At 38.5% G+C, this 27,264-nt stretch overlaps 1 protein-coding gene and 1 long non-coding RNA gene across 5 annotated transcripts in view; one reads left to right on the top strand and one right to left on the bottom strand.

The window, feature by feature from the left end:
* The window catches only part of APAF1 (apoptotic peptidase activating factor 1), a 69,173-nt gene that overhangs the window by 37,320 nt on the left and 4,589 nt on the right, over window positions 1-27,264 (top strand). For all 4 annotated transcript variants that reach the window (XM_075209230.1, XM_075209231.1, XM_075209229.1 and 1 more), the window contains exons 15-25: window positions 1,540-1,671; window positions 2,924-3,049; window positions 9,241-9,390; window positions 9,673-9,801; window positions 10,679-10,804; window positions 14,093-14,212; window positions 16,341-16,466; window positions 18,199-18,324; window positions 22,431-22,550; window positions 23,601-23,726; window positions 25,673-25,798. In XM_075209230.1, the coding sequence (XP_075065331.1) occupies window positions 1,540-1,671; window positions 2,924-3,049; window positions 9,241-9,390; window positions 9,673-9,801; window positions 10,679-10,804; window positions 14,093-14,212; window positions 16,341-16,466; window positions 18,199-18,324; window positions 22,431-22,550; window positions 23,601-23,726; window positions 25,673-25,798 (1,407 nt within the window). The remainder of the gene's footprint in view (window positions 1-1,539; window positions 1,672-2,923; window positions 3,050-9,240; window positions 9,391-9,672; window positions 9,802-10,678; window positions 10,805-14,092; window positions 14,213-16,340; window positions 16,467-18,198; window positions 18,325-22,430; window positions 22,551-23,600; window positions 23,727-25,672; window positions 25,799-27,264) is intronic.
* LOC142152512 (uncharacterized) overlaps window positions 25,052-27,264 on the bottom strand; it is a 45,347-nt gene continuing 43,134 nt past the window's right edge. The window contains exon 3 of the long non-coding RNA XR_012691349.1: window positions 25,052-25,233. This is a non-coding gene — a long non-coding RNA (uncharacterized LOC142152512). The remainder of the gene's footprint in view (window positions 25,234-27,264) is intronic.

The following is a 27,264-nucleotide window of genomic DNA, read 5'->3' as shown; positions in this document are numbered from 1 at the left end:
CTAATATGCATATAACTTATAATATTACACATAAACACTACTATATTTCGACATAAATAACTATGTGTTGCAACTACGATTAATGTGTACTATTTACAAATGTGTGTGTTTGTGCGATTGTACACTAAAGTGTAAAAACTGTTATTGCCACGTGTTGCGGCTGGATACGCCCTTCCACGCCGTAGCATGCTCTACGCATAATTTCAATTTACTGACTTCAACAGTTAGTGTGTGCAATTCTTGACACGTGAATCTCTTAATGACCAGACCAGTTTTTACATTTTAGTGATCTCCCAATTAATATAACTGAATAGGTCAGAACCTCAAGGGTCCGAGATTGCACATTTTGGGGATGTTCCAACTTTAGTGGGTGATGGCCAAAGCCTGTACACTCTCCTCCATACCCCCCATGCAAAGTCACTCACTTGATACTCACTTGTCCTTAGAGATAGAAGATATTGTGGTTGCCTATACTTTTAGCAGGATACCATTTACACTATAAATGCCAATTTTACGGGGGGAATAAAATTCCTTGCACTCTTTTCCTGGTACTAGGTTAATAAAACATCACAGATTTTCCTGTGCACTTCTATAGGGGATTGCCATTGACCTAGAATTTCCGGTGATGCCTATCACTCTTTCAGGGGTCTATCACTGTAAATCCCACCTCACATGACACACTCTTCATCTGACTGTTGGCCAAAGCTTAGAACTTCAGTGTTTTGTGTGGTGATACATTCTTTCTCAAGGTAAATGTAATGGAAAAAAAAAGTTAAAATTGTATAAATATAAAGTTAAAAAAGATCTAATAAAACATGCATACATAAGTATGATTATGGCCAAAAGCATAGACCACACCTCTAATAAAGTACAAATATAGCAAATGCAGAATAAAATAGGGGATATATTTTTTTACAAAAGTTTCTCCTTTTTTACATTAATTATTAATATATTTACTTAATGTCTCTAGAGTAAAGCCCGACCTGTCCCTAAAATTTGCTTTTTTAAGTTAATTGAAACCAACGCAACACAAAAACAAAGGGGTCTCCTGATCTAACATTTTGGCAAGGGCCACTGACAGTGTAAGGCTAAATGACTATATTTGAACATAATTAATAACCTTATCATATAACATATTTTATTACCAATAAGTGATGGGCAGTTCAATTCCCGTCCATGGCCTTATCTGTGTGGAGTTTGTATGTTCTCCCCGTGTTTGCGTGGGTTTCCTCCCACACTCCAAAAACATACCAGTAGGTTCATTGGCTACTAATAAATTGACCTTTGTCTCTCTCTGTCTGTGTGTATGTTAGAAAATTTAGACTGTAAGCTCCAATGGGGCAGGGACTGATGTGAATGAGTTCTCTGCCCAGCGCTGCGGAATTAGTGGCCCTATATAATTAAATAGATGATGATGTGATGTGTAAATATATTATTGTCTAGGACAAGGAAATGTAACCAAGTAAAGCACAATTACTGTAAGTGAACTAAAACTGTCATAATGTGGTCATTAAAGTTGCAGATATCCATTTCTCCTAGATTTGGAATGCGGTGACAGGGACACTCATAAGAGACTACGAGGAGCACTCCGAGCAGGTCAGCTGCTGTCAGTTCACCAATGGAGATTCTCCTTCCCTGCTAGCCACGTGTTCCCATGACTGCTCACTCAAAGTACGTCAGTCTATCTGAAGGCAGAGCTACATTTTACATTGTAATTAGTATTGCTACACTTTCTGTTTATCATTATTATTTTTAGCTAGGCAGAAAGAATAGAAGTGCCATTATGGACAGACACATTTTCTGCTTGTTTTGCTGTAATTACTATGCTAGCTCATTGGGGCAGAAAGGAATGGTGCTGTAATTACTATACACTTATGTTGTCTGTAAGGCAAAGCAGAAATAATTACTATTAGTCTGCTCGATCTTGAAATATCAAAGGATTTTCAGCAGTAAATATCACTTATTAACCCTAAACAAGCTTACTGTTGTACAGGTGTTTTCCGGCTAAATTTGTACAAAACTGGTAACAGTAATGAATTACAAAAAGTGGAAATACACTGAATAATGATTAAAGTATAATTGTTTAAAAATTGTGTTTCCATTTCCATCATTGATGTGAAGATTGAGTATCGCTATTGAAATCTCTTGGCAAAGTCACTGATATACGTCTATCAATGGCAGCCATCTTGTTTCACATACAAACTTAATCAAGCTTGTATCATGAGATATAACTTGTTTTCACAGAACATCCTGCTATGATTATTTCCTAATGATGGTTCTAAATTAATTTTTTGCTCCAGCCAGCATGGAATGCCATTTTTAATGAGTGGGAAATAGAAAGATTTTGGTACCTTCTGGCAGTGTGAAAAGAATGGTTTACCCTGCCATGATTTATGATATAAACATATAAACGCACACATTTTTTCGGTGGTAATGGGTTTAAGTTTGGAAACAATGTGGTTCCTCTTAAGGGCTAGTGTATATGGGCGGTTTTAATCTGCCTGTGATCCATCCCATTCTGGCAAAGCACGTGTCCTTGGGATCAATAATGCCAGGTGTGCGGACATTTCTCCATGGTCTACTGTAAATAAAATGAAACAGAACACAGCACTGCCAGGTATAACCACTAGTATGTACTTGGCATAATGGTATAGCACTAATGCAACATATGCCAGTCACATAATGGCTGAGCCAGATGAAAACAACTAAGAGGAAAATAATTCAAAGTTAGGTGATTGTATTTTGGACGTTTGTGCCATGTTACCTTATTTTGAATTCTTCTCGAGCGTATGCAATTTGTCATTTATTGTCTGGCATTTCGAGGTTTTGATACAACTTTGTATAGAAATCAAGCATAATGGCATGAAATAAAATAGAAATCTGCTACTTAGATCACTCTAACACATCTTTTTTTGATATACAGCTGTGGGACATTGATAAGAAGTATTGTAAGAATACACTTTTTGGTCACTCAGACTATGTCAACCATTGCAGATTTTCACCTGATGATAAGTATTTGGCCAGTTGTTCTATGGATGGAACATTAATGGTAAGTTTTCTGTAACCATTTTGATGCTATAGTAATATCACTACTGTTTTAGTGTAGAAATGAGTATTCGCTTGATTTGTTTTTGGTATGCTCTATATATACATTTTATTTAATTATATCGCTCATTTTTGTCTTTTCCATCGATCTATTCTGCTTTTCTGTATGAACTTTCATACTCATGAATTCTTGACAATCGCTGAGTTCAGTATTTTAGTAAAACAAGTGACCAAAAAATAAGGCCACTCAAAGAGCTAATCGAAATGGCTGCACTGTTACTTTAAAGTACTTTTAGTGCTCTCTCTCATTATACAGCCTATCAAGGTAATGCCAGGTAGTAGATGGGTACACAAATTATGCATTACTGCTTAAATCTATTAATTACTGCAGCAGTTTACTTTCTGTAACAAACATTATTATTGGAATGATTCTGTTAATGAAAAGTAGTTTGTTTTCTCCAGAACAATACACAACATCACAATTACACACTACCCTTTTTATTATAATAGTTGTGAGCTGCTGAGACTTCTTGTTGTCTTTATTTGGTTGTCATTCAGAGAGATACAAGGATTTCAGATGACCATAAAACTTGGCAAGTAAAAAAAATTATAAACAAAAAAAATAGCTTTATTTGACAAGCCATCCTAACCATGTCTAGCAAATTCAGGTAGTTGAGCAACTTTAACTTTTTGGGATGAAGAGCTGTTGACATTATGGAATGATTTAATTAATTTGCATGGTTTATCAGTGACAATGAAACATTGAGGATCTCACATTATGGTTAATTCTAATTTAAACTAAATGCATTCAGTACTGCCCACCCTGTCCTCTCTGCCTCCTTCCACGACTCGTTACAACCTAATCCTGGTGTTTAGGCTGATCTTGTGACAGTGAATATAGAGGACAGGATTTAACAAGATCGATGGAGAAGAAAAGTAAATCATTTCAAGACACTTGAAACATGAATGGCTCACAGTTTTGTACTGCTGGTGAATATGTATAATGTAACAATCATATTACCATATGCAAAATGCAATCTGATGGTCACTTAAGTGTAATTCCATAATATTATTATCTTTTATTTATAAAGCATATTTTGTAGTATTTTACATGGAATCCTGATACAACAAACTATATACAATGAGATGAAACAGAAGGTAAAGTCGAACCTGCCAAAATAAGCTGACAGTCTAAGAGGTGTGGGGAACACTCAAGACATAAGGTAGTAAAATAACTTTTTTAGCTGTTGGCATGGAATATTGAGGATTTTGGATGGTGACCTACAGATCAAAAGGACACATAGTTACAAACTGGTGCAAATTATGTAAATTCTAAAACAATTACGGTTCAATCAAGACACAATCAAGTTAGTTACGATGTGTCTGGTGTAAGTTATTGAACATGGATTCATCATCATCATCAGTTATTTTTATAACACCACTAATTCTTCTATTGTTGTAAAGGAAGAGGATAGAGGTAGTGTAAGACAGGGAGATCAGAGCCTTAACCACATGAGCTAGGAAAGCATTTTATATTTGCAATATGCAAAAACGGGACATATAACCAAGCTACGAAATAAGAGAAGGGAGAAAGGGATAAGAATAAAATAAGTCTTACAGGTATATTTACTAACCTGCGGGTTTGAAAAAGTGGAGATGTTGCCTATAGCAACCAATCAGATTCTAGCTATAGTTTTGTAGAATATACTAAATAAATGATAACTAGAATCTGATTGGTTGCTATAGGCAACCTCTCCACATTTTCAAACCCACAGTCTAGTAAATATACCACTTGATCTCAGTGTCTACACATGATTCCATAAAAAAATATGAAAATGTGGATATGATCTGAATTAATTGAATTAATCATAAATATCTAAATCTTGAAACAGATTTCAATCATTCCAAATCTGTATACTTATAGATGAATCTCACAAGTTTGAACATATAAGTCAGGAAATAGCTCAGGCTGCGAGAGATATAAAAGTAATAATAATAATTTAGAAAAACGTTATTGGATTTTGTAAAGTTGTAACTCCATACATCTCATTTCTATATCTTGTTCCAGAAAGCAAAATGCTATTTTAGCATGTGGATCTAATAATTTCCCACAGTATGACCCATGATAACTATGAGTATCTATATATTAAATATCCCTATGCTGTTTTCCAGCAGATTAGTGTATTAGGGTCCAAGTTAACATATATTGTGATCACAGTGTCAAAGCCAACAAAGAGAGCTCATGCGAATATTTCAATAATAATTGGACAGACTTACTCAATAGTGATTATTATAATGTTATAGCAGCTGACGGAACATATATTCTACGACTGATAATCTTGATTGAAGAGAACATAATTGCTGACAGCAGTCACTGTTTTTCTTTTAATTCGCATTTTTCATTTATAATCACTTGACTTGGTTTAAATATTTCACCTAGCTTAAGTTACCAGTTCCTTTTAGTTATTTGAAATAAACTGGTACGGTTTTAAATATGTGTAATTTATTGAGTGTCTGAAGTGTGCACCAATATAAGTAACCACCTTATCCCGTCTTCTGGTCTATGTTGGATATATTTTGGTTACAAGGTGGCACATTGCCCTTAATTTAATCCAAATAATAGATATTACAATGGTGACAAGGACATATCCTGTGCAGCTTGTAAAACTTTTCTCTACATAAATTTAGCTTTGTACCAATATTCTTCCCATTCTTAGAACTACTGTTGATGGGGAAGCCCATAACATTGTCATGCGAGGGCTTCTTATAATTTCAGCTTCACAAATGTAATGGTTAAGCTCAGAAAAACACAGCTTAATTAAGTTGGCTCTATGAACCAGCTTTCTTTTACACATGAATGTTTGTAAAAACAATGGTATTTTGGCAGGGGACCTTAATTTATCTGTAGTAACCCATCTAAAATTGTAGTACATTTACAGTTGGTAGAAAAATTTTACAAATCCGCTTCTAACCCTATTAAATAGTCTCTAAATGTGGTGTGGCATGGCAGCCGAAGCAAGCAGATGTGAATCCTGTCTGCTCCAGAGTTGCATCAAGAGTAACTCTGATACCAATGTTCAATTCACATAGCAGTGAAAGGTACCTACAATTGGAGTCTGCATCTTCCACCTGGAGGTACTTTTAGCTCCTATCTTGTACCCCAAGACTCTGTATTTTCAGCACGGCCTTTGTCCCTGCTGCAGCCAGCACCATTGATTCTGACAGCTTCTTCTGCATGCAATCAGAGGACTTGATCCAGACCGCTCCCCTTCCACTCTACTATCAGCAAGACTCTACATAGCTGCGGTAAAAGGTTCTGTGGCTCCTTCACCATTTCTCCTGGGTCCTAGACCCACACCATGTGCTCCCTCTGTTCCTAGTTGGCAGCTCCTTTGCAGCCTCTTCAGCTGCTAGGATGTTAGCCTTCATAAAACTCTCTTCACCTCTCCTGTGGAGGTCCTCAAGAATTTCTGTACACCAGGGGTCCCTGCTCAGTCACTGAATCCATCTACGCTAGAGGGGATACTGCTCCTGCCTGTTAACTCTGGATGTTGGACGCTTAATTTTGGCTACCTTTTTAGCATTACCGGGTCCTTCTTGCCACTCCAAGTGAGCTGTATACTTCTGCTCAATTTTCCCAGAGTACGCTGGTTTTATTATTGTCCGTGTCCGTGGTGGAGCTATGTGGCCTCCTCTGAAATGTTGTCTAGATCCCAGGGATATTTATTCTCCTTTTCAACAGGTTGGCTCTAATATTACAAATATTGTGTGACTTTTCTGCTTCCTTGCAAGTACGCCGTCCCTACAGTGTCTCACCAACAAAATAAAACCATACAACCTGCCATGTTTAATAGAAGATATGAAGTGGTCCTGATCCCTCTGTTCCCAGTGGCTCTTCCTCCTCTTAAATGGATCCTGATGACTCTACTTCCCAGGGAGTGATTTACTTCAACCTGGACTGATGAAAATCAGCCAGACCTCAATATAAAATGAAATGCAAGCGGTCATCCAAGACCTCAAAACGGAAATCACTCCCCTGGGCTCTCATACGGATGCTCTTGAGCACAACATTGATGACATCTGATCCTATCAGGAGTCTGTAGAACATTCGTCAGGAAATGGAAGCTATGAAAGATGATTTGGAGGATGTGGCGAGTCGCTCCTGCTGTAATAATTTCCGCTTCAAAAATATCCTGGCATTGGTGGACTCTCTATCACAGTACCTGTAAGTACTGTTCCGTCAATGTCTCCCTAATTCACCCTCTGCAGACTTTCAATTTGACAGCGCAATTTGTGCACTTCAGTCTAAAGCTCCGGCAGACCAACCGCCGAGGAATATGGTTGTATGTTTTCATTATTACGAAACCAAGGAAATGTTCATTACATGTACCAGAAATTCACGTTGTGTACCCACCTTTTTCAGGACATAACTTGCAGATATTTCAGGATGTGGCACCTTCCACTTTTAAAAAAAATGACTGAATTTAACATTACTAAAGTGCTTCGGAACCACAGGATACAATACTGTTGGGTCTTTCCATTTCATCTACTGGTGGTCCATGACTGAGTAGCCCATTGAATCAAAAAGTCTCTAAACACGGGGAACTCGTTATACTACTAACTCTTTTTGCTGAAAAGCAAATCACTGGTTAGGTAAAAATATTATTCAGAAGACATTAAAGCAGGTACTTTATTGATGTGAACATTACATGTGCATTAGATTTTCAGACTTGTCATTCACTGAATCCTCATAATAATTCTATCTGCACTGCGTCCTGCCTGGAGGATTGTAACTTTACACAGATTTCTGATAAGTGTAAACAGTTTTTTGATAAGCCAACTTCAGTTGAGGAACTTTTGCCTGTTGTCAAAGCCGCCCTAAGGACAAATAAGGAGAATAAGCCCTGGCAGTTTTTCGGCCAATTTTTATACAAATATTGCTGTCTTATTGCTACCTCATGTGGCTAAACTTTTAAATGGTTTCATGAATTGGGTATCTATGCCCATCTTACAAATTTAAACAGTTATCCCAAAAGAAGGGGATGGCAACAGACTTATTTAGCTACTCAATGTTGATATCAAAACTTTTGCCAAAGTTTTTTATTTTTAAAACTAAATCATATGCTACCTACTTTAAACTGCAATAAAATGGGTTTCATTTTTCGACATCAGTCAATGGATAATACCAGAAGACTTGCCATCATCTTCTACCATATCAATGCCCAAAAGATATGAGCTGTAATTCCCAGCTTAATGGCAAAAATGCCTTTCACTGGGTTACCTGGGACTCGTGCCATCAATCTTTGAGATTTCTTTCCTACAGCAATTCACACAGTCTATTCTAACCCTTCTACTTGTGTCATTCTTAGTCCATATATGTCGACCCCATTGTCTCTAATGGACCAAGACTGCAAGCCCCCTTTTACCCTTCGTTGCTGTTTTTTATAGCCCTTTGATAAATGTATAGGGGACAATCAAAATATTTCTGTGTCTCACCTAAATTCTGATGTTCGCAAATTACCAATGTTCACAGATGACATTGCCATAGTTCTAATGAAGTCTTTGATTTCACTTACAAACTTGTTTCAGGAATTAGTTAATTTACAGACTCTTTCAAACTTTTAAATTAATAATTATAAAACAGTTGCTGTGATTCTCTACCTGTTTTCACAAGTTCCCCGAATGCCAAGTAATTTAGGTATTTAGGAATACAGACTACAAACTTTTATACAGAGCTCACCCCTTCACCTTAATTAATAATTTGCATAGATCTTGAGCTAGAAAGAATTTTGGCTTGGTTGGATAGCTGCATGCAAAAACTCCTGTATCTATTTCATGCATTACCAGTTAAGATTCCTAAGCGTGTTCTTCTGATTTAAAAGTGAGTAGATATTGGAAACCCTGAATCAAAGCTGATATCTTGTGAAAATAGACACATGATTGGTGTCCCTTGCTATTTAAAGATACACAGTGTGACTCAATTGGGACAAATGATTTAATGATTTTGTTGCACCAACTTTATCCATTTCTTATAAAAATGACATGATGTATTATTTTCAGTATGTATGATGCTTATTATGACTTGAGACCTAATGTGCTAACAAAAATGTTTTGAAGCTAAAATCTATAATCTGGCTATTTACTAGTACAGAATACAGCAAGTAAATACTCTCTACTTTGTTTCTATCTCTACAGCTCTGGGATGTATCTTCTGCTAATGAATATAAGTCTATTGATGTTACAAAGTCTTTCCAAAATAACGATGAGTCACAATTCCTGCTGAAATGCTGTTCTTGGTCTAATGACTGCTCCAGAATCATGGTGACTGCACGTAATTACCTGTATGTAAGTGTGTCTTTACTTTCTATTTAATACCGTCCAATTATATACATATATGGAGGGAAATATTTGATATGTTGGGTGGACAATTTTTGATCATGTTGAGGGTACCTTAGCCCTAAAATTCTTTTATTTTGTATAATGTAAAAATTACTGGACAAATAAATGTTCTGTCTAGACGGGACAGAACACCTAGGTTTTCTGGTAGCCTACACAGTGGGATGACATACAACTGTCCCCTCTATTTAGTTTGAAAATATAACTTAACAAATATTTTACTTAATACAGATTTTTGATGTTGGAAGCAGTGAACTTGTGTCTGTACTTGAAGCATGTCAACAAAGCATCATATTATACTGTGACTTCTGCACAACCAATCAGATTGTAGCAATGGCCCTGTCACACTATGTTGTTCAGGTAATGTAGTTTTTTGGACTTTACACTTAGTGTCAAAAGCGGAATGATTAATTATATACAAAACTGTCAATCGCCCTCTTCTTTTTGACTCTCTTCACTCTTTTTGCCTTCATGAAACTGTCCTTTTCCTGGTTTGTCTCTTACCTCTCTGATTACTCCTTCAGTATCTCTACTTCTAACTCTTGCTCCCATCCTCTTCTTCCCTATTGGTGTTCCCTGACTCTGTTCTTGGCCCTCTACACTTCTCTATGTACACCCCCTGTCTAGGCGAACTCATACGCTCCTTTGGCCTCCACTACCACCTGCATATGGCACCCAACTCTACATTTCTTCCTTTGAACTCTCCCTTTCCTTCCTATCCCATGTGTCCAATTGCCTTATGACCCAACGGTCCCTCAAAATTGCCATGTCCAAATCTAAGCTTATCTTTACCCCTACTAATGCCATTACCCCACCCCACAACTCCCTCACGTTTGGTAAGCTGCAGGAAAAAAATTGCCATTTATTTTGGTTAAAGGGGTAAAGAACGTTAGTGGAGGTGTTTGTATTTATTAGTTTTATATGGAAATTCGCTTTTATTAATAACTGTCAAGACAGTATTTTTTCATATGTATATGGCACTTTATATTGTGTACAAATAAGGTAATGACTTACCATTTACTATTAACACTGGTTTTTTTTTGCCTGGTGCATATACTACTTTTTAATAACAACATTTTTATACTTATGTTTAGAACGTAAATGCATCCAACTCTAAATGAGACCTAAAGTGTTTATTTTTTGCTAAACTCAACAATCTACCATCAAGATTGAACCATGTAACCTATTGTAGTAGATATGTCAAAATCAGACTTGTAATTTCAGTGTGTCTTTTTAGCTGTGGGATATAGACTCCAAGACAAAAATAGCTGACTTCAATGCTCATGTAAGTTGGGTTCATTGCGTCAAATTCTCTCTGGAGGGATCTTCATTTTTGACATCTTCAGATGACCAGACTGTGAAGGTATTTTACCTCATTGAAATAGTTTTCTTTTGCATTAATTTCTTGTTATTTGAGTACTCCCGACATGTATTGGAAATAATAAGTAGAAATGTTAAATGTTGAATAGTCGTTTACCTGGAAATGCTGCATTACAATCTACTAGGTAAATTGTACTACCCTCCTACACACATAGGTTGCATTTCTTCCTGGGCTCATCCGGTTTTTCTTACAGCCCTGGGTGGTAGGTGGTAAAGCAGCTTTCAATCACTGTAAACTAACTGTCAAATGGAGGCTAAAGAAATTCACCCTTTTAAGTTGTATATGGCAAACACTCAGTTATACACCATAGAAACCATGCAAAAAATGTACTGTAAATCTATGAAAGTGAATGCCTTGTGTCAATATTGTGAATGCATCAATGCCTTATCTTAAACTAGAATTGTGTACTTTAGTGGACATTAACAGGATTACTATGATTGAAAAAATGGTTTTGCTTTTTATTACAGGCTACTGACCTGTAATTTGTTTCTCTATTTTACTTCTCTTAAATCTTAAAATTGCTTAATGTGCAACAATGACGAAATTACTACTAAGGCAGCTTATGTAGGTAGTAGGGCAACCCAGTGAGGCTGGTCCACCTGAATACAGAGGCCTCGCATTGCCTTTCTGTTAAGGATGCACGGGTAATGGCACATGCTCAATGAAGGCCTGTTGCATGCTTCGGTATCTTAGAGACTTACTCTATTTCTACAAGAGTTTAGTCCATTTGCTCAATGAGGGTTATTATATAAATATAACTTTGAGAAAAATAGAGTAATGAGAGAGAGTAAGAATTACACAGTGTTCTATAAACAGCGTGTTTATAGATTCTAGATTTTGGTGATGGATAACGTGATAGGGGTGTTTTTTGCACCCAATCTCATTTCTGTAGTGCTTCACCCCCACGTATGTCTTCCAGCAACAGTTCAAGTAAATCTAGTATGAGGAGGGTTAATTTAATGATCGAGCCCCTGCAGCATCACCAGTTCTACCTTCCTGATCACTGCAGTATCCCAGGCACTGTTCTCCTCTGGTACCTGATGGACTGGTGACCTGTCCAGAGTCCCACACCTGCCAGAGGGGAGGTGTACCAGGAACAGTGCATTCCCAATCATTGGGAAAACTGGGCAGCCTCTTACTGGATTCCAAAATGGCATAGGGGAAATTATGGAAGTGCAAGTATTCAGGGACCATTAATGTTATGCAGCTCTGGAAATTTAGCTGAACAGCTTGTCTTGTAATATTTTAAAAGGATCAAGGTTGGGGGCTACATTACAATATTATGCAACACATTTGGGGCTAATTGAAATCATAAAGGCCTATGGGGAATTCCTGGACATAGTAAGACAACTTAAGGATGTAAAAGACAGTATGCCCAAGCCAGGCTTCACAGCTGAATGCTATTTATAATTTCGTACAACTCAGGGAAATGTATGCCATATTATGTGTACCAACCAAAGGCTACCATATTAAGAAAGCTGCCAACGGGTCTCTTGATTCACCCCTACTGCTGGCACTACAGATATTAGGCCTGATTCATTAAGGAAAGGAAAGCAAAAAAAGGGGTAACTTTGTACCTGGGCAAAACCATGTTGCATTGGAGGGGAAGGTAAATATAAAATGTGGGGACAGATTTATAGTTGGGGTAGGGCATGTCCTAGGTCAATTTTCAATTTCAGTGTAAAAATAAAGCTGTCAAATATTTGTGTGCTACATGTAAAAGCAGCCAGTATTTAACTTATGTGCAAAATAATAAACCAATTTGCACAAGGGGTGCATATTATATGGTTTGTCCAGGAGAGAGCTTACTCCTTTTATTTGTCATAATTTCCATAATGAATCAGGCCCCTTATGTCTCCATTTAAATCTTTAATTTATTTTACCAGATATTTTTAGATATCATTTGTAAAAATCTTAGCCCTAATGTATTAATTTCTGCCTCTCCTTGGCAGCTGATTTAAGGATGTAGTAGCAATGCCTTGTGACTTTACATCACTGCCCTCATTGCATTCTTCCTGCTGTTATGGGGACTGTGATGCCAAGGTAGTCCAGCCAAAGAGCATTATGCCTTTTCTACAGAATTTAAAGAGTGATAAATAAGTTCTTTGTTGTCCCATTTGGGTATTCCTCCAAACCTTTACCTGCTGGTTTTTTTTGGATTGAGGGCACAGTAGTTAAGAAGAATGCCTATAATGTTTTACAGGGCAATATAGTGGAGACTTTGTTATACCAGCTGTACCTGCTCTTTCTAGTTTGAGGCAAATACCATATGCTTCTATGTCTTCTAATGTTTTATCTATGCTTGGATCAATGGCAATAGTAGGGAATATTTCTTAAAGATGATATTACAGTATTTATTTCCTAAACAGAATTAAGGAATTATATAGGGTCTTTTATACATTGAGCAGACGCCAAGGGCCTGATTCATTAAGGAACGCAATTTGCATATTTTTTAAATAGATGGAAATGCAAGCAGGTGTGGCTATATTCAACAAGAAGAGGATCTCAAACGTTTCTAGTTGAATACGGCTCTCGGTACCCTCTGCCTGTACGGCACTTGCCATATGCAGACCGACCCAGCACACTGCATGATACACACAATGCAATTGTATATATAAAGTACAGTCAGTACGCATATAAAAAAATAATATAATCATTAGTGAAAAACAATTTTACAAAATAAAAGCACATTTTACTTTTTTTTTTACATGAAATATATTTATCGGGATGATATTAATGTCTACTGTACATAAAATACAATTTTACAGATTGCAAGCACATGTTCTAGCAAGCATTCGCGACCAGCCTCACGGTCAGTTAGCACTTACACCTGCTCTATATCTGGTGCAAGTGATACGACAGAAAAGCACATACCTGGCAGATGCTCAGAGCTTGAATTGGACACTGCTGCATGCGCTCAACCTTGGCACACCCTTACTGTACATTGACTACATGCATAGTCCCCTTCCCCTCCCTGTTCCTCCCTTGAAACTGTAGGCTGTCTGAAGTGTCCTTTTGCATTTGCTGGTGTATAGTTTCTGAGCATGCGCAGAGCAATTTTAGGCACAATACGGCACTTATAGGTATTTATGTTCCCAAATGTTTAACTTTAATTTTTTATTTTTTTTATTATTATTTTTTTTACAATGGCAGCCCTACATGTATATATATTCTGCTAGCACACGAAATGTGCTGTGCAGTAAAGTCATATGTATAAAACAAAATGTACATGATCAAATTTGTTGTTTTTTAACCTTGACATAAAAACAGCTCTGGGAAACGAGTAAGGTGTGCAAGCCATCAGGCACAATCCTAAAGCGTGAATTTGATGTAGCGCTCAGTGAAGATGAAGTCATTGTTTTGGCACCTGACAAGGAAGATCGGTTACTGGTGAGTAAATTATAATAATAATATCACATACAGATGTGGGATCTCTTATCTGGAAAACCATTATCCACAAAGTTCAAAAACTAGAAAAAAAATCATGTGCTGTGAGACAAAGATTTTGTTATTCAGTCCCAATCACAAAATATTTTTGTGACAATTACTCCGCTAAACAGTGTAATGAGCTGAGGTTGACTGTCACAAGCAGTGTGGGTTAAGACAGGAGTCATCATCATCACCATTTATTTATATAGCGCCAATGATTCCACAGCGCTGTACAGAGAACTCATTCACATCAGTCCCTGCCCCATTGGAGCTTACAGTCTAAATTCCCTAACACACAGAGAGAGAGAGAGAGAGAGAGAGACTAGGGTCAATTTTTTTTATAGCAGCCAATTAACCTATTAGTATGTTTTTGGAGTGTGGAAGGAAACCAGAGCACCCATAGGAAACCCACGCAAACACCAGGAGAACATACAAACTCTACACAGATAAGGCCATGGTCAGGAATTGAACTCGTGACCCCAGCGCTGTGAGGCAGAAGTGCTAACCACTAGGCCACTGTGCTTCCCTGGTCCTTTTTAAATCTCACTATACTTGAGGCTGTTGCTCCACACTGCTGAAATAAACCCTTATACAAAAAAGTATGGTGGTAATTGATCCTATACCTTTCATGATTAACAATTATGGTATTTTCTAAGTGAGACAGTATTTGGAAAAATAAGCTGCCTGTGCTTTATCATCCACTGCATAATCAGTAACTTTATTTGTATGACTAGTGATAAGCTACATCCAGGGTTTTCCAACACCTGGAAAACGAATTGCATCCATTGACTAGGGACAAGTAGACAAAAATCTCAACAAATACACTTTTTCCCCCCCAGAATTTCCCCCCTTGCTAAGAAGGGTTCATTCAGCTAACAAGTTGGATGTATGATCGTATACATAAGTACATTTGACACCATAGTCTATGCACGCCAATTTCACAGGTGTCTCTCTTAAATATTATGTGCTGCTATTTACTTTTAGTTCCCTGTATTTGCTACATTTGGCTAGCTCCTCCGATTTTAAACTTGTTTACACATAGAGATGCAGTAGTTGGTTAAGCGGAAATGCTTTGTGCTGCCGGTATCATTCTTTTGCTTTCCGTGAGCTGCACTTACTTTATTCCCTGCTTAGGCTGCTACACTCTATGGGTTCTTCACACGATTATTGGGCCAATAACACGATAAATCAACCATTCAGCCCGTTATCGCATTAGTGTGTACGCTCTAACGATCAACAATTATTGTCCCAGGGCACAGTGTATCGTTTCATTTGATTTTATGAACAGACTAAAAATCTTTATAAAAGATAGAATGATGTCTGGCAAATTCTAAAGTGTATATACACTCACGACCAGCAGTGTAGACAGAACTCCTTATAGTTTACAGAGTCACCATCATTTCAGCAGATGGTTATGACAGATGAGGAGCACAGAGTTGACGGAAAATCTTGTAAAACGTGTATACTGTGAATGTGTATGCTGATCGGTGTCAGTCATATTAGTAAAATCGTTAACGATATTGATTTGGGAGAAATTTTCTGCAGTGTGTACCCAGCCTAATTCATTAGTAAACACATTTGAAAAATGAATGCAATATGTGCTCTGACCCTTGTATCTAAAAATAAAACCGTTTATTTTATTTGTCTGTATAATTTAGAAATCATGGTACAGCCATTCGTATTGTTGCCATTTTTTCCTTTTACAAATCATACATAGTAGCTAGAAAGCTGTAATCACATTTGCAAATTGCATCAATAACTGAAAAGAATTCCGTGTATGAAGAGGATAGGTGGGTGGATAATCTGTTGGCTCTCTTTTTCATGTCTGCTAACATATATTTGTCATATGAATGTAATGAGGTAAGATTATGGCATGCTAAGTATATCTTTAGATATTTTTATCACCCTGTTATGCTTTTGTTATTAGGTCTCGTTATTCTAACATTTTGTTTTTATTGTTATTTATATTATCTTAAATATATTGTATGACTATTGTATTGTAATTGAACTGTTCCTTAGCTTGTCACATGAACTAACAAGAACGTTTATAGAGTCACTGATCTTTTTCATTCCATCTTTATTTTGTTAGTTAATTAATGGAAAGACTGGAGAAGTCATTTGTCACAGCAGCAGGCAGGAGTCCTCCTTAACATGTTGCTGTCTAAGTTCTGATCTGCTCCTGGCGGCTGTGGGGAGGGAAGATGGCACTGTCCAGGTAGGTCCACTCTCTAGTTGACATGTGCTTGGTGAGCGTCTCTTCTCATGACATCGTCTGTTTAACAAGCAGAGCACATTGTAGGTGTAAGAACCGATTGGGGGAATGCTATAAAAGTGGAGGAAAACAGAGAGTGTCTTATGTTTACCACCACGTTTTGCTTCCATTCCATATGGGCAGCAAAATCTTTGTATCTTGTCACATAGGTTGCATCATCTTAGTGATGCTTCTAATACATATCGACATCAGCCATTGTATGTGCAGTACAGCCATTAATATGTACAGAAAAACATGGCATTTACATGTAATGACGGCTATTTGTTTGAAAAGTAATTATTTAATTTATAACTGAGCAAGCAAAGTACTGCTGCTTGTAGACCGTTATAGCACAAGCAGTTCCTATAAGGAAAGGCATTATTTAGCTTTTTCCTTTACTGTTTCCTTCATACATTTCAACTTGGATATCATTGCGTTTTCACTAGCATAGGTGTAATGCTAATATGGGGGTTAGATCCTATTCTTGGTATGTGTGGAGTTTGCCAAGAGCGGAGAGGAATACATTCTTACTAACATGTCATATATGCTTAGCAGTGGTTGACAAATTTCCATGCTGCCATTTCTAAAGGTAAACTTGAAAAGAAAAAACATTTAATAAGTGGTTTTCCTTTATACATAATTTAATGTGTATGCAACCTGGACACTGGATACTGCTACTGTCAAGTATACTTATATAATCTATACCAGTATATGTTGATAACTGACTCCACAGAAAGCTGGATGTTAGTAGGTCATAAAAGTAGTGTGCAGTTCTGTGACACCACTTCCGCCATGCTGGTGAAATCGTCTGTTCGTACCCCACCGCTGCTGTGCTCGTAAGTTCATCCCAGCGACCAAACAAAGGCTTTCTGTATCAAACCAATCCTACTGGAATAAATGCTTTCAGGCACGCAAGTGTCACACAGCTTCATTTTATTCTAAACATCAGCTAAAATTGAAATGATGTCAGTGGAATGGAAACTTGAGACAGGACAATAGCCGCCTGCCTTGAACAAAAAAACAAAAAAAAAAAACACTTTTACAGTTGTTTTTAATTCCCTTTAAAACCTTGGTTTTATAACTCAGCATGGGGGCATTTCTCCTGCCATAATCTTTCATTTTCAATAACCAATTTGTTCTTTCTGCTTGAATAATAGAATGTGTATTTAAAGGATAATGTTACAGAAATAGGTGCAAAGCTATTTCTAGGAAACAAGAAAACACGGTAGAAGAATGTCACATTCATATTGAGATTAAACTTTCTTTGTAAGATGTTTCTCTAATTTGGATTTAATTCATTAACCTCTGGTTACTATTATACTGAGTATTTTTATATTGATTTACTGGTATAGTTTAAATAAACTTCACCTACCCAGTAGCCGTCTAATAATCTAAATTTCTCTTGTCAGGAGGAAGGAAAACCTTTCCTGATTAGAGAAACAGTAATGTCATACATATAGAACAGTAGTTACTTGTAGAATGTTTATACTCTTTACATTTACCTCTCCATTATTCCATCGCCCCTTTTGTTAAATTATGCATGTTTAAATATGTTCTAAAATTTTAACTTATGGTCATATTATATTTACTATTCATATTAAAAGAGAAAAACAATGTACTGTGCCACATAGTTGGTTGGTTATTTTGATATTTATCTGTGCAAACTAGCCCTCACTGCTGTTTCTATTGGGAATAGGTTTTTGATTTGGTCAATGGCAAATTTCTGCAAGATTTGAAGGGTCACAGTGGGACTGTCCAGCACTGTCGATTCACATCTGATGGGAAGAGACTAGTCTCAAGCTCGGATGATTCCACCATCAGGGTGAGTGTTCCGTTTATTAACACTGTCCTTTTATTTCACATTCATCCTATATGGGTGACACTGCTACCATGGGGTTTTATGTGGGGAGCCTGGGAGTTGGCACTTAACAAGTTAATACATTTGTTTATGCCTGCTAACTGAGCTCCTCCCCTCTGCAACCCCTCCTAGTATATTAAGTGCCCAAGGAGTTGAGCTTACTATGGCTGCTGTGCAGCTATCTTTTTCAATAGCATTGCAGCACATACACCCACTCGCCGAGAATGTTCTGCTGGAAATCGTTTTGGATACCAAGGCCACGGTCTTCGACCGGAGTGTGTTCTGGGGGACAGACTGAGTTTCTCCGTATTGTCCTCAGATGCTTCACAAACAGGAGGTTTCTTAGGGAATGGTATCTTACTTCATGATTCTCCCTGAAGGGAGGTTTTATCCTACTCCTTCCGGGTGATCTGGTAAGCAAAGGATCGGTTTTCACTCTCAACTGGGTAGTCAAGATGCTAAGATTTCAAACTCATATCAAGAGGAGGTCCTTCTTAAATGAGTGCCCCTTACGGGACCATCTCTAGACAGACAGAGCCTTGGCCCTGGGCACTTGGTACATTGTGACACTGATGCCGGCCTATGGGCTGGAGATCAGTGTTCTTCGTCTAAAGGGGGGGCTCTGTATCCAACTTAAGGAACCTATTCTTTGAGAGGGTTCTACAGACATGGGTTGGACCAAAGGGTCACTTTACTGCCCCAGCAGGGGGCTCGGTCATTCTTCAAGAATTCCAGTGCTTCTTTAGTCTGGATATGCCAGGGTCGTGGCATACATCAACAGAGTGGGCCGGACCAGAAATGCGTGAGGGCGTTCAATTACAGCTTAGTCCATTGGGTGGACTTCTGTCGCAACGGTCCCACTGGGAACGGGATCGTCTCTACGCAGATCTTCAAAGGCTGTGCCGGCAGTGGATTTACCCAATATACATCTCAGGGTGCCTTGGCATTGTCACCAGGACCTGGATTCTGTTCAGGACCATAGTTCCAATGGTTGAGGTGGCTGTCATGTCCATGCAGTGAAAGTCCCGAAGGGGAGACTCGTTCCTTCCACTATGCAGATTCCCCTGAATATCCGGAGGCCCTGTTTAGAATTCTGTTGACTTCAAATTGGGCCCATTGGATGAGAATACAGTATTCTAATCATGCGGTGTCTGTGGTGGAGAAGTCTTTTTGCTTAACACAGTCCTTCTCCCTTGGGGCCCCCCTTACAGCCGGGATTATCCTTAGCTACCCTTCTTGATCAAGATTGTTATGGCTGACGGTTACAGAGACTCAAATCCAGAATAGTCACCACCCTTTGGGTAGGCCAGGAAGCCTTTGGCTACCACAGTGCCACAGGACGTGCAGGGACTCCGTGGTGAGGTGAGGGTGTTAGTCCGTTACACATCTACCCCCTTCCCCATTCCTGGTCCTCACTTTCCATAGAATATTGCAGGTGAGTCTCTGGATCAGTTCCTGACAAATCCAGTATCTCCTCATCCTCTTGGACTTCCTCTGTAAAGACAGAGGTTTGTGAATCGGCTAAATATGTGTCCCCTCTGTCTAAGGGTTCGGAACACACCTCCACAGTCCCTGCCATGGCTCCAGGAGGAGGCCTGATGCTATGTTCTTCTTAACTAACAACTTCCTTACCGCCTCAGGTACAGCTGAAGAGTGGTTTCCACGTGGAGTGGAGTTTCTCGATTAGGACCTTGGGATAAGGTATCAGGTTGGGGGCAACTTTACTGTATACCTAATTATCCTATCCGTCATGTCATGTCAGGGCTGTGGCACACAGTTCACTTATTCAGCCTGTGAGTCTTTATATGGTTCATTTCAATCTGGAGATTCTGTGCCGGTCTTTCAGCAGGTAGTTGCCTCTTGGGACCTTATATCAGCGTTCTCTCTTACCAATTGGATGGTGTCCTCCATCTTATGTGTAGTGGGCGTCCAGATTTAGGAAGATTGGGATTATGCTGAGATTGGGAAAGGCTGGCGGGCTCAGCAGACAATCACAGAGTTTCTGTATTCTGTCCGACAAGCATGGCAGGTTCTGATGGACTCTGTTTATATTGGCTTGGTGTCCATTCCACCCACTCCATGGGTGTAGACTGGGCTGTACTCATGGGTGCTTTGGTGCATCGCCTCAGCCGAGGAGTCATATAGTCTTTTGGCTGCTATTCACATGGGTAACCTTGTTACTGTTGTCCCTACGACTGCTGTTTTTTGGCCGCAGTGTTGCGTGCCGGATTATCAGAGCATTCCTTCCATTCAAGGGGCTGCTTTAGAAAGTCTCCATGGTAGCAGTGTTCCCCAGATGGGTTGAATGAGAAAAGAAGATTTTTGTACTTACGTTAAATCTCTTTCTCTAAATCCATCTGGGTTGCTTGACTTCCCTTCCTTGGGGCTTTTGTATTAAACTGAGGCTAGGAGGTGTTGCAGAGGGGAGGAGTTCAGTCAGAAAGCATTAACTTATTAAGTGCCAACTCCCAGGCTCCCCACATACAACCCCATGGTAGCAGTGTCCCCCAGATGGATTCAGAGAAAGAGATTTAACGTACAAAAATTCATTCATGAATGTCATATTTCCCTTAGTGTCTACAAATAGCCTTGTGCTTACTACATGTGATTACATATGTAATGCATAATGTTGTTTTCTTTCTATAGACAATTTGAGAGAGGAGAATACACCCCTCTATGTACAGTGAAAAAAACAGTATGTTTTATTACCTAGAATTTAAACATGCCTTCCTATTATTATCTCCCTACACACAGGGGCGGATTGGCCATAGACCTTACAGGGAAGTTTCCCGGTAGGCCGATGGCCTAACGAGGCCACCTGGAGGCCACCTCAGATTTTCCCGGGGGGCGCGTTTGGATGCGCGGGGGGAGGCACGTACAGGAAAGCAGTCTAAAATATTGGTGTTCAGTGGGCAGCAACAGGCAGCCAATTGCTAGGCAATCACGGTGCTGTTCGGCAGACAGGAAGTCTGACTTCACTTCCTGTCTGCCTGATGTGAGAAGAGACGCTGCTTAGAGCAGCTGAAGGTAAGTGAGGGGGGCTTAGTATATTATACTAAAGGGGGGTCCTATACTATACTAAGGGGGACTACCTATACTATGCTATACTAAGGGGTGGCTGCCTATACTATACTAAGGTGGGTTACCTATACTATACTATACTAAGGGGGTCTACCTATACTATACTAAGGGGGTCTACCTATACTATACTAAGGGGGGCTACCTATACTATACTAAGGGGGGCTACCTATACTATACTATACTAAGGGGGGCTACCTATACTATACTAAGAGGGGGCTGCCTATAGTATACTATACATTTGCCCTGCATGGCTTTAGAGATGACCCACTGTGTGTAAAGTCATCACATCTAGGTTTTCCTAAATGTTACTACAACCAAATTCCTGTAGTTCTAAATCCCGCCTACTTATGTGTTGGCCCCACCTACAGTTATTTTGGTCCCGCCGACATGAGGCCACTTCAATAATTTTTTCCAGGGCCACTTTAAGTTCCCAATCCGCCCCTGCCTACACAAACAAATAAAGAGAAAAAAACCCTCTATAGGCACTATATATAAGCGAAAGACAGAAATAACCAAGTATCAAACAAACTGGTTTGGTTTGAGAAGATGTGAGGTTTATTTTTACTGGAAGTGGAAGAGGAGAGTGTACCGCAGAAAGGAAGAGAAATCGTTGGTATAACAATATAGCTGTGGTACAGGCTGTCTAAATTGTTCATAGTATTAAATAAAGTGTACAATTCTTCCATTATAGACACGTGGCCACTTTATCTATTCAGACATTCGTCTTATAATGTGTCTAGTTGTAACAATATAATAAGATTTTTTGGGGTATATATTATACTTAAAGTGAAATATGCATTCAAATAGTATGTATTTCAAATGAAAACATTGTATATGACTGTTATCATGAGAAAACCAATTTCTTCCTTTTACACCCTAATTTTTCTAGGTTTTTTTTCTACATAGGATTGTCCAGTAAAGTAGAGTACTACATTTTAATATAAGTGTACTGTACATCTCATGCTGTAATGGGATATTTTACCATGCAGGTCTGGGAATGGATGTCTGGAGAGAGCTGTTCACTACAAGGGCACAAAGAAGCTGTGAAGTGTTTTAGAATTTTGCAGAACTCAAAACTCTTGTCCTGGTCATTCGATGGGACAGTGAGGGTAAGGAAAGCATGTTTTATCTTTTTTAGAATTACATTGAATAGCTCTTATGTTCTACCTGGGATCTGACTTGTTTTCTCTCATTCAGTGTGCATTATGTTATTGTATAAACTGTGTGTTTTATTATGCCTGAGTTAAAAGGTGAAACAAATACACTCTTTGCACTTTTAACAAGAAAAACTGGAACTTCAAAGGACAGGATAAACTGATAGTAAAATAAATTAAACTGCTGTCACCTTTAATTGCCAAACAGCAACAGAGAGCATTGTTTTACTTATTCTGTGGGTGTTCTTATTTTTATTGCTTGTACATTGCCGCCATACCTGTGCTTATGGACTATGCCACATGGGTACTAACGCCACCACACACAAAGCATTGTGTTGTACACTGGTAAAGCACATTGCTCTGGTTCCCTATGTGAATGGTGTGATAAGTACCCATATGGGATAACCATTATGAATACAGTGCAGTAACTAGAAAAAAGTAGAGATTGTGTTTTCTCTAAAACATTTCCATATAATTCCTTTGCATTTATGAGTTATTTGAACTACCCAAAAACCAAACGGAAAAGGTCATTTTTACCTGACTAGTGACAAGAGAATCTCTGCTACACAGCCATCTGATAATTGCAAGGGTGGCCTATCAAGATTACCACTCGCTAAAAGAAATATTAGGTGATGTTAAAAGATTAAAACAATGTTTCATTTGATTTATAAAATATTTTTCATGGATTCGATTCTGACCGGGGCCCTGTCTGTGTGAAGTTTGTAGTTGTCCCAGTATTTGTGTGGGATTCCTCCGGGTGCTCCCGTTTCCTCCCACACTCCAGACATACTGATAAGTTAAATGGCTTCTGATAGAATTAACCCTAGTGTGTGTGCGGTGGGGAATATAGACTGTAAGCTCCACTTTGGCATGCATTGATGATTTAAATATTCTCTTTAAAGCACTATATAATATGTATGCTCTATATAAAGAACTGTTAATAAAATAAATGTCTTTATTGTATTCAGGGATACACAGACCTTACCATTTTTTCAAATGTTTCAGGTATGGGATTTTCTTAACGAGAACAAGGTAGAAGAGTTTAAGTGCCACGCCGGGGCTGTCCTTTCTTGTGATGTGTCACCTGACTTGTCAAAATTTGCTTCTACCTCAGCTGATAAGAGTGCCAAGGTACAGTTCAAAGCTCCAGAGTATAGTACAGTGTGCCAGTTTAGTGTATAGAGTGCAAGGAAACAGTACAGAGTAATGAGGTAATGTCAAATGTTCCTGGATTCAGTACAGAGCGCCAGGGAACTGTACCGAAGACAAGGACACAGTAGAAAGTGTACTGTACTAAAATACAAGTTAAAGAACAAGGTACAGAACTTAGGACCAGAGTAAAGCAGAGTACCAAGAAACAGTATTGAGTGGCAGTGTACAAAATAGAATTACAATACAGAGATGAGTTACAGTACACAGGACTTTGGTACAGTACAGCGTACCAGGGTACAGAACAGAATGCTAAGTCACAGTAGATAGTGCCAAATTACATAGCAAAGCACCATGGTAAATATAGAGTACTTTTGAAGAGTAGCGTCAAGCAAGTATATGATTATGTTGTTTCTCACTCTGATAGAATGCAGTTGCTAAGCTTGATAGAGCTTTAGCAGAATCATTAAAGACATAAGGCTGCAAGCTTATGCTACAGTTGTCTTATTTTGTGTACCAACTAGAATATAAGGAACATATATTTACTGGCAAATGTCAGCTGGAGTTTTGAATAGCTACAGCATTTTGTCAAGTTTGGGCAATAATTTGTTGATGGTTTGATTTTTTCTGCTCCTTGCCTCTACCCTCTCAACCTCCTGAACATGACTACCACGACAACACTCACCCCGACATATTGAGTGCGAAGCTGGGGACCCCGACATGCTGTGAATTTCGATTGTTGAAAAAAATGACTTTGAATCACTGCAGCTGTGTAAGAAGCTGGCCACGCAGAATCACGTTATTTTTAACGCCGGCAGTATTATTGTGCCTCTTAAGGGTTCTACGGAAGGAGGCTGCGCCTGTAGAATGTAGTTAAGAAGACTTCTATAATATACAGGCGCAGCTTCCTTCCGGTCGGCTTGTTACGCAGCCGCAGTGATTCAAAGTCATTTTTTTCAACAATTGAAATTCACAGCATGTCGGGGTCCCCAGCTTTGCACTCAATATGTCGGAGTAAGTGTTGTCGCTGAAATCAGCAGCGCACTTACGTACTTCCAGTTGAGAGGGGTGGTCACCCACCCCTCTCAACTGGAAGAAGAATTTGGGGCGAATATTCATTTGTTTCAACTTTGTCCTGGTAATATACTTGTGGCATCAGTATGCCTGGCAAATAAATACCTTGTTCAATCAACATCTTTTAGGATAAACTCTGTTAATGTGCTTGTCCATTTGTAAAGAGTGGGAATTATTAACTAAGTAAACCAATAAATGTATGCTAGAGAGAAAGGATAACAGAGTTCATTCAGGTTTATTAAGTACTGGTTTGTATTACTAGAACCACTAATTGGGTAAAGAGGAATAGATATCAAGATTATTTTCAGACACACACAGATCTGCCACTTTCTCCAAGTGCTGCAACGTACATTTGTAGAGTGTCCACTAGGGGGAGCAATACTGCCAGAACCAAAACCACACTTCCCTGGCTGAGCTGAAATATATAAGACATAAGAGTTGTCTATTATTGTTGTTAGTATAATTTATTTATAAAGCGGCAGACATATTGCATAACACTGTATATTATTCAGAGACTTAAGATTTAGAAACCGTAGAGAGGGCTCTGCTCTTGAGAGCTTAATATTATTTGAAGTAACAATATAACACTTGTGCTTATAACTTTAGCATAGCAATAGTCTTAATGAGAAACAATATCATACATGAAAAATTATTATTAGAGCAAACTAACAAATGCTAGTAAAGTACACCCATACCTCCTGCCTAAGTGATGTCGTGAATTCCTAGCAAATTGATAGACAACATCCTCATGAATATTGGTTCAGCTCACAAAATAACAGTGTCCATTTCAGTAGTGGGAACAACTCCAGCAAAACAAATGTATAGAAATGTAATTTTTTTTCTTTCTGCCTTAGATTTGGAGTTTTATTGGATCTACTCTCCTGCATGAACTGAAAGGTCACCAGAGCTGTGTACGGTGCTGCAACTTTTCATCTGACAGCAGCTGTTTAGCAACCGGTGATGACAATGGGGAAATCATGGTATGTTTTATAAGTCATATGTTGGAACCAAATAGGAGTTTTGACAGTTGCTAGTGAGACAAAAGCTGAAAGTCTTTGTAAGTATAGAAAGTGCAAGGTTTAGACTTCTTTGTTTAGACTTGGACATAGAAAATAGTGTCTGACTGCAAGATGCAGTCTGAGGATCTTAAGATGAGTGTGGCAGAAATAATGTATATTTACTAAAATATATCATGGTTTTTGGTTTAAAGATGACTTGTCACTATTAGGTTCTGTGATATCATTGTTTTGCTTTATTACAATAGTTCCTTTCCTACTGAAGTAGCAGAAGTACCTGTACATCAATAGCAGATTAACTCTATCTGAATGACCATGTGGGTGGAGTAGTTACTAGGTAGAAGACTAAATACCCACTGAAGAATTTTCCGACTGACATGTTATCTACAATGATTGTACCTACGGTTGAAGGTCTGATCGCTCAGGAGATTCATGTGTACACAATAGACACGTTTTAAACCATTTACGAAAGACGGACCATCTGGGCAATGACTTTCACAGCCATATTATTGTGTTAAAAGATTTCCAAAACACATTTACTAATTACATTACTATCAGCTTTTGTTCATCACTAGATGTACACAGGTGTATAATTATGCAAGCAGACAGATCCAGTACACATCTATAGAAAACATGTGCTTTTCTTGTAGCCTGTGCAGGGAAAGGTGTATAATTAGGCAAGCAGACATATGCTATACACATACATGCAATAGACAGCTTCTATTGCTTTTATTTTATTGCTAATTGACAATTGACTAACGTGTGGACAGTGCACCGTGCGGGACAGCTACAGACATCATAAATTTATATGCACACGCCCCCGAAAGGAGTCGCAGTTTGAGGAACTATCGGCAGTTGGTCGTGGAATCAATCGTGAGTTCATACACATTACATGATCGGACTGTGATTGGAACGAGATTATTAAACAGTACGACCAACCTAATAAGCTGAGGGTTGGCACTTTGGGATGAATTTCGACCATTGTGTGATTCTACACACGACTGAATGGTTGTATGTCGGGTGATTGGCACGATTATTGGACGAAAAAGATCAATGTGTACCTAGCCTAAAAGAGTTGAAGACTTGTGATCTGGATAAAAGGAAGTAATCCTTGTGGAAGTAGCAAAACAGACAGTCCTTGCTAAGATAACCAAGTAGGTGTGTTCCTACAGTACATCTTTACATTGTTCAGGATTGAGACAGAGAAGGGAAAGCAGAGGGATGTAACCAGCTTAGAGGTAGAATTTAACCCTTGATGCGACCTTTAGTTTGGAATAGAAATTTTAGAAATATCTCGGTCCATTATGGCAAATGAATGGAAAAAAATCACAGGGAACCATCGCAAAAACCACAAGTATATGTTAATATTCACTGTTGCTTAACAGAGGAAACATAGGGCCGTAATGAAAACCATTACAGTATTTACAGTC

The sequence above is a fragment of the Mixophyes fleayi genome, chromosome 4, assembly GCF_038048845.1.
Source record: "Mixophyes fleayi isolate aMixFle1 chromosome 4, aMixFle1.hap1, whole genome shotgun sequence".
Taxonomy (NCBI): domain Eukaryota; kingdom Metazoa; phylum Chordata; class Amphibia; order Anura; family Limnodynastidae; genus Mixophyes; species Mixophyes fleayi.
This window is presented reverse-complemented; position numbering and strand designations above follow the sequence as displayed.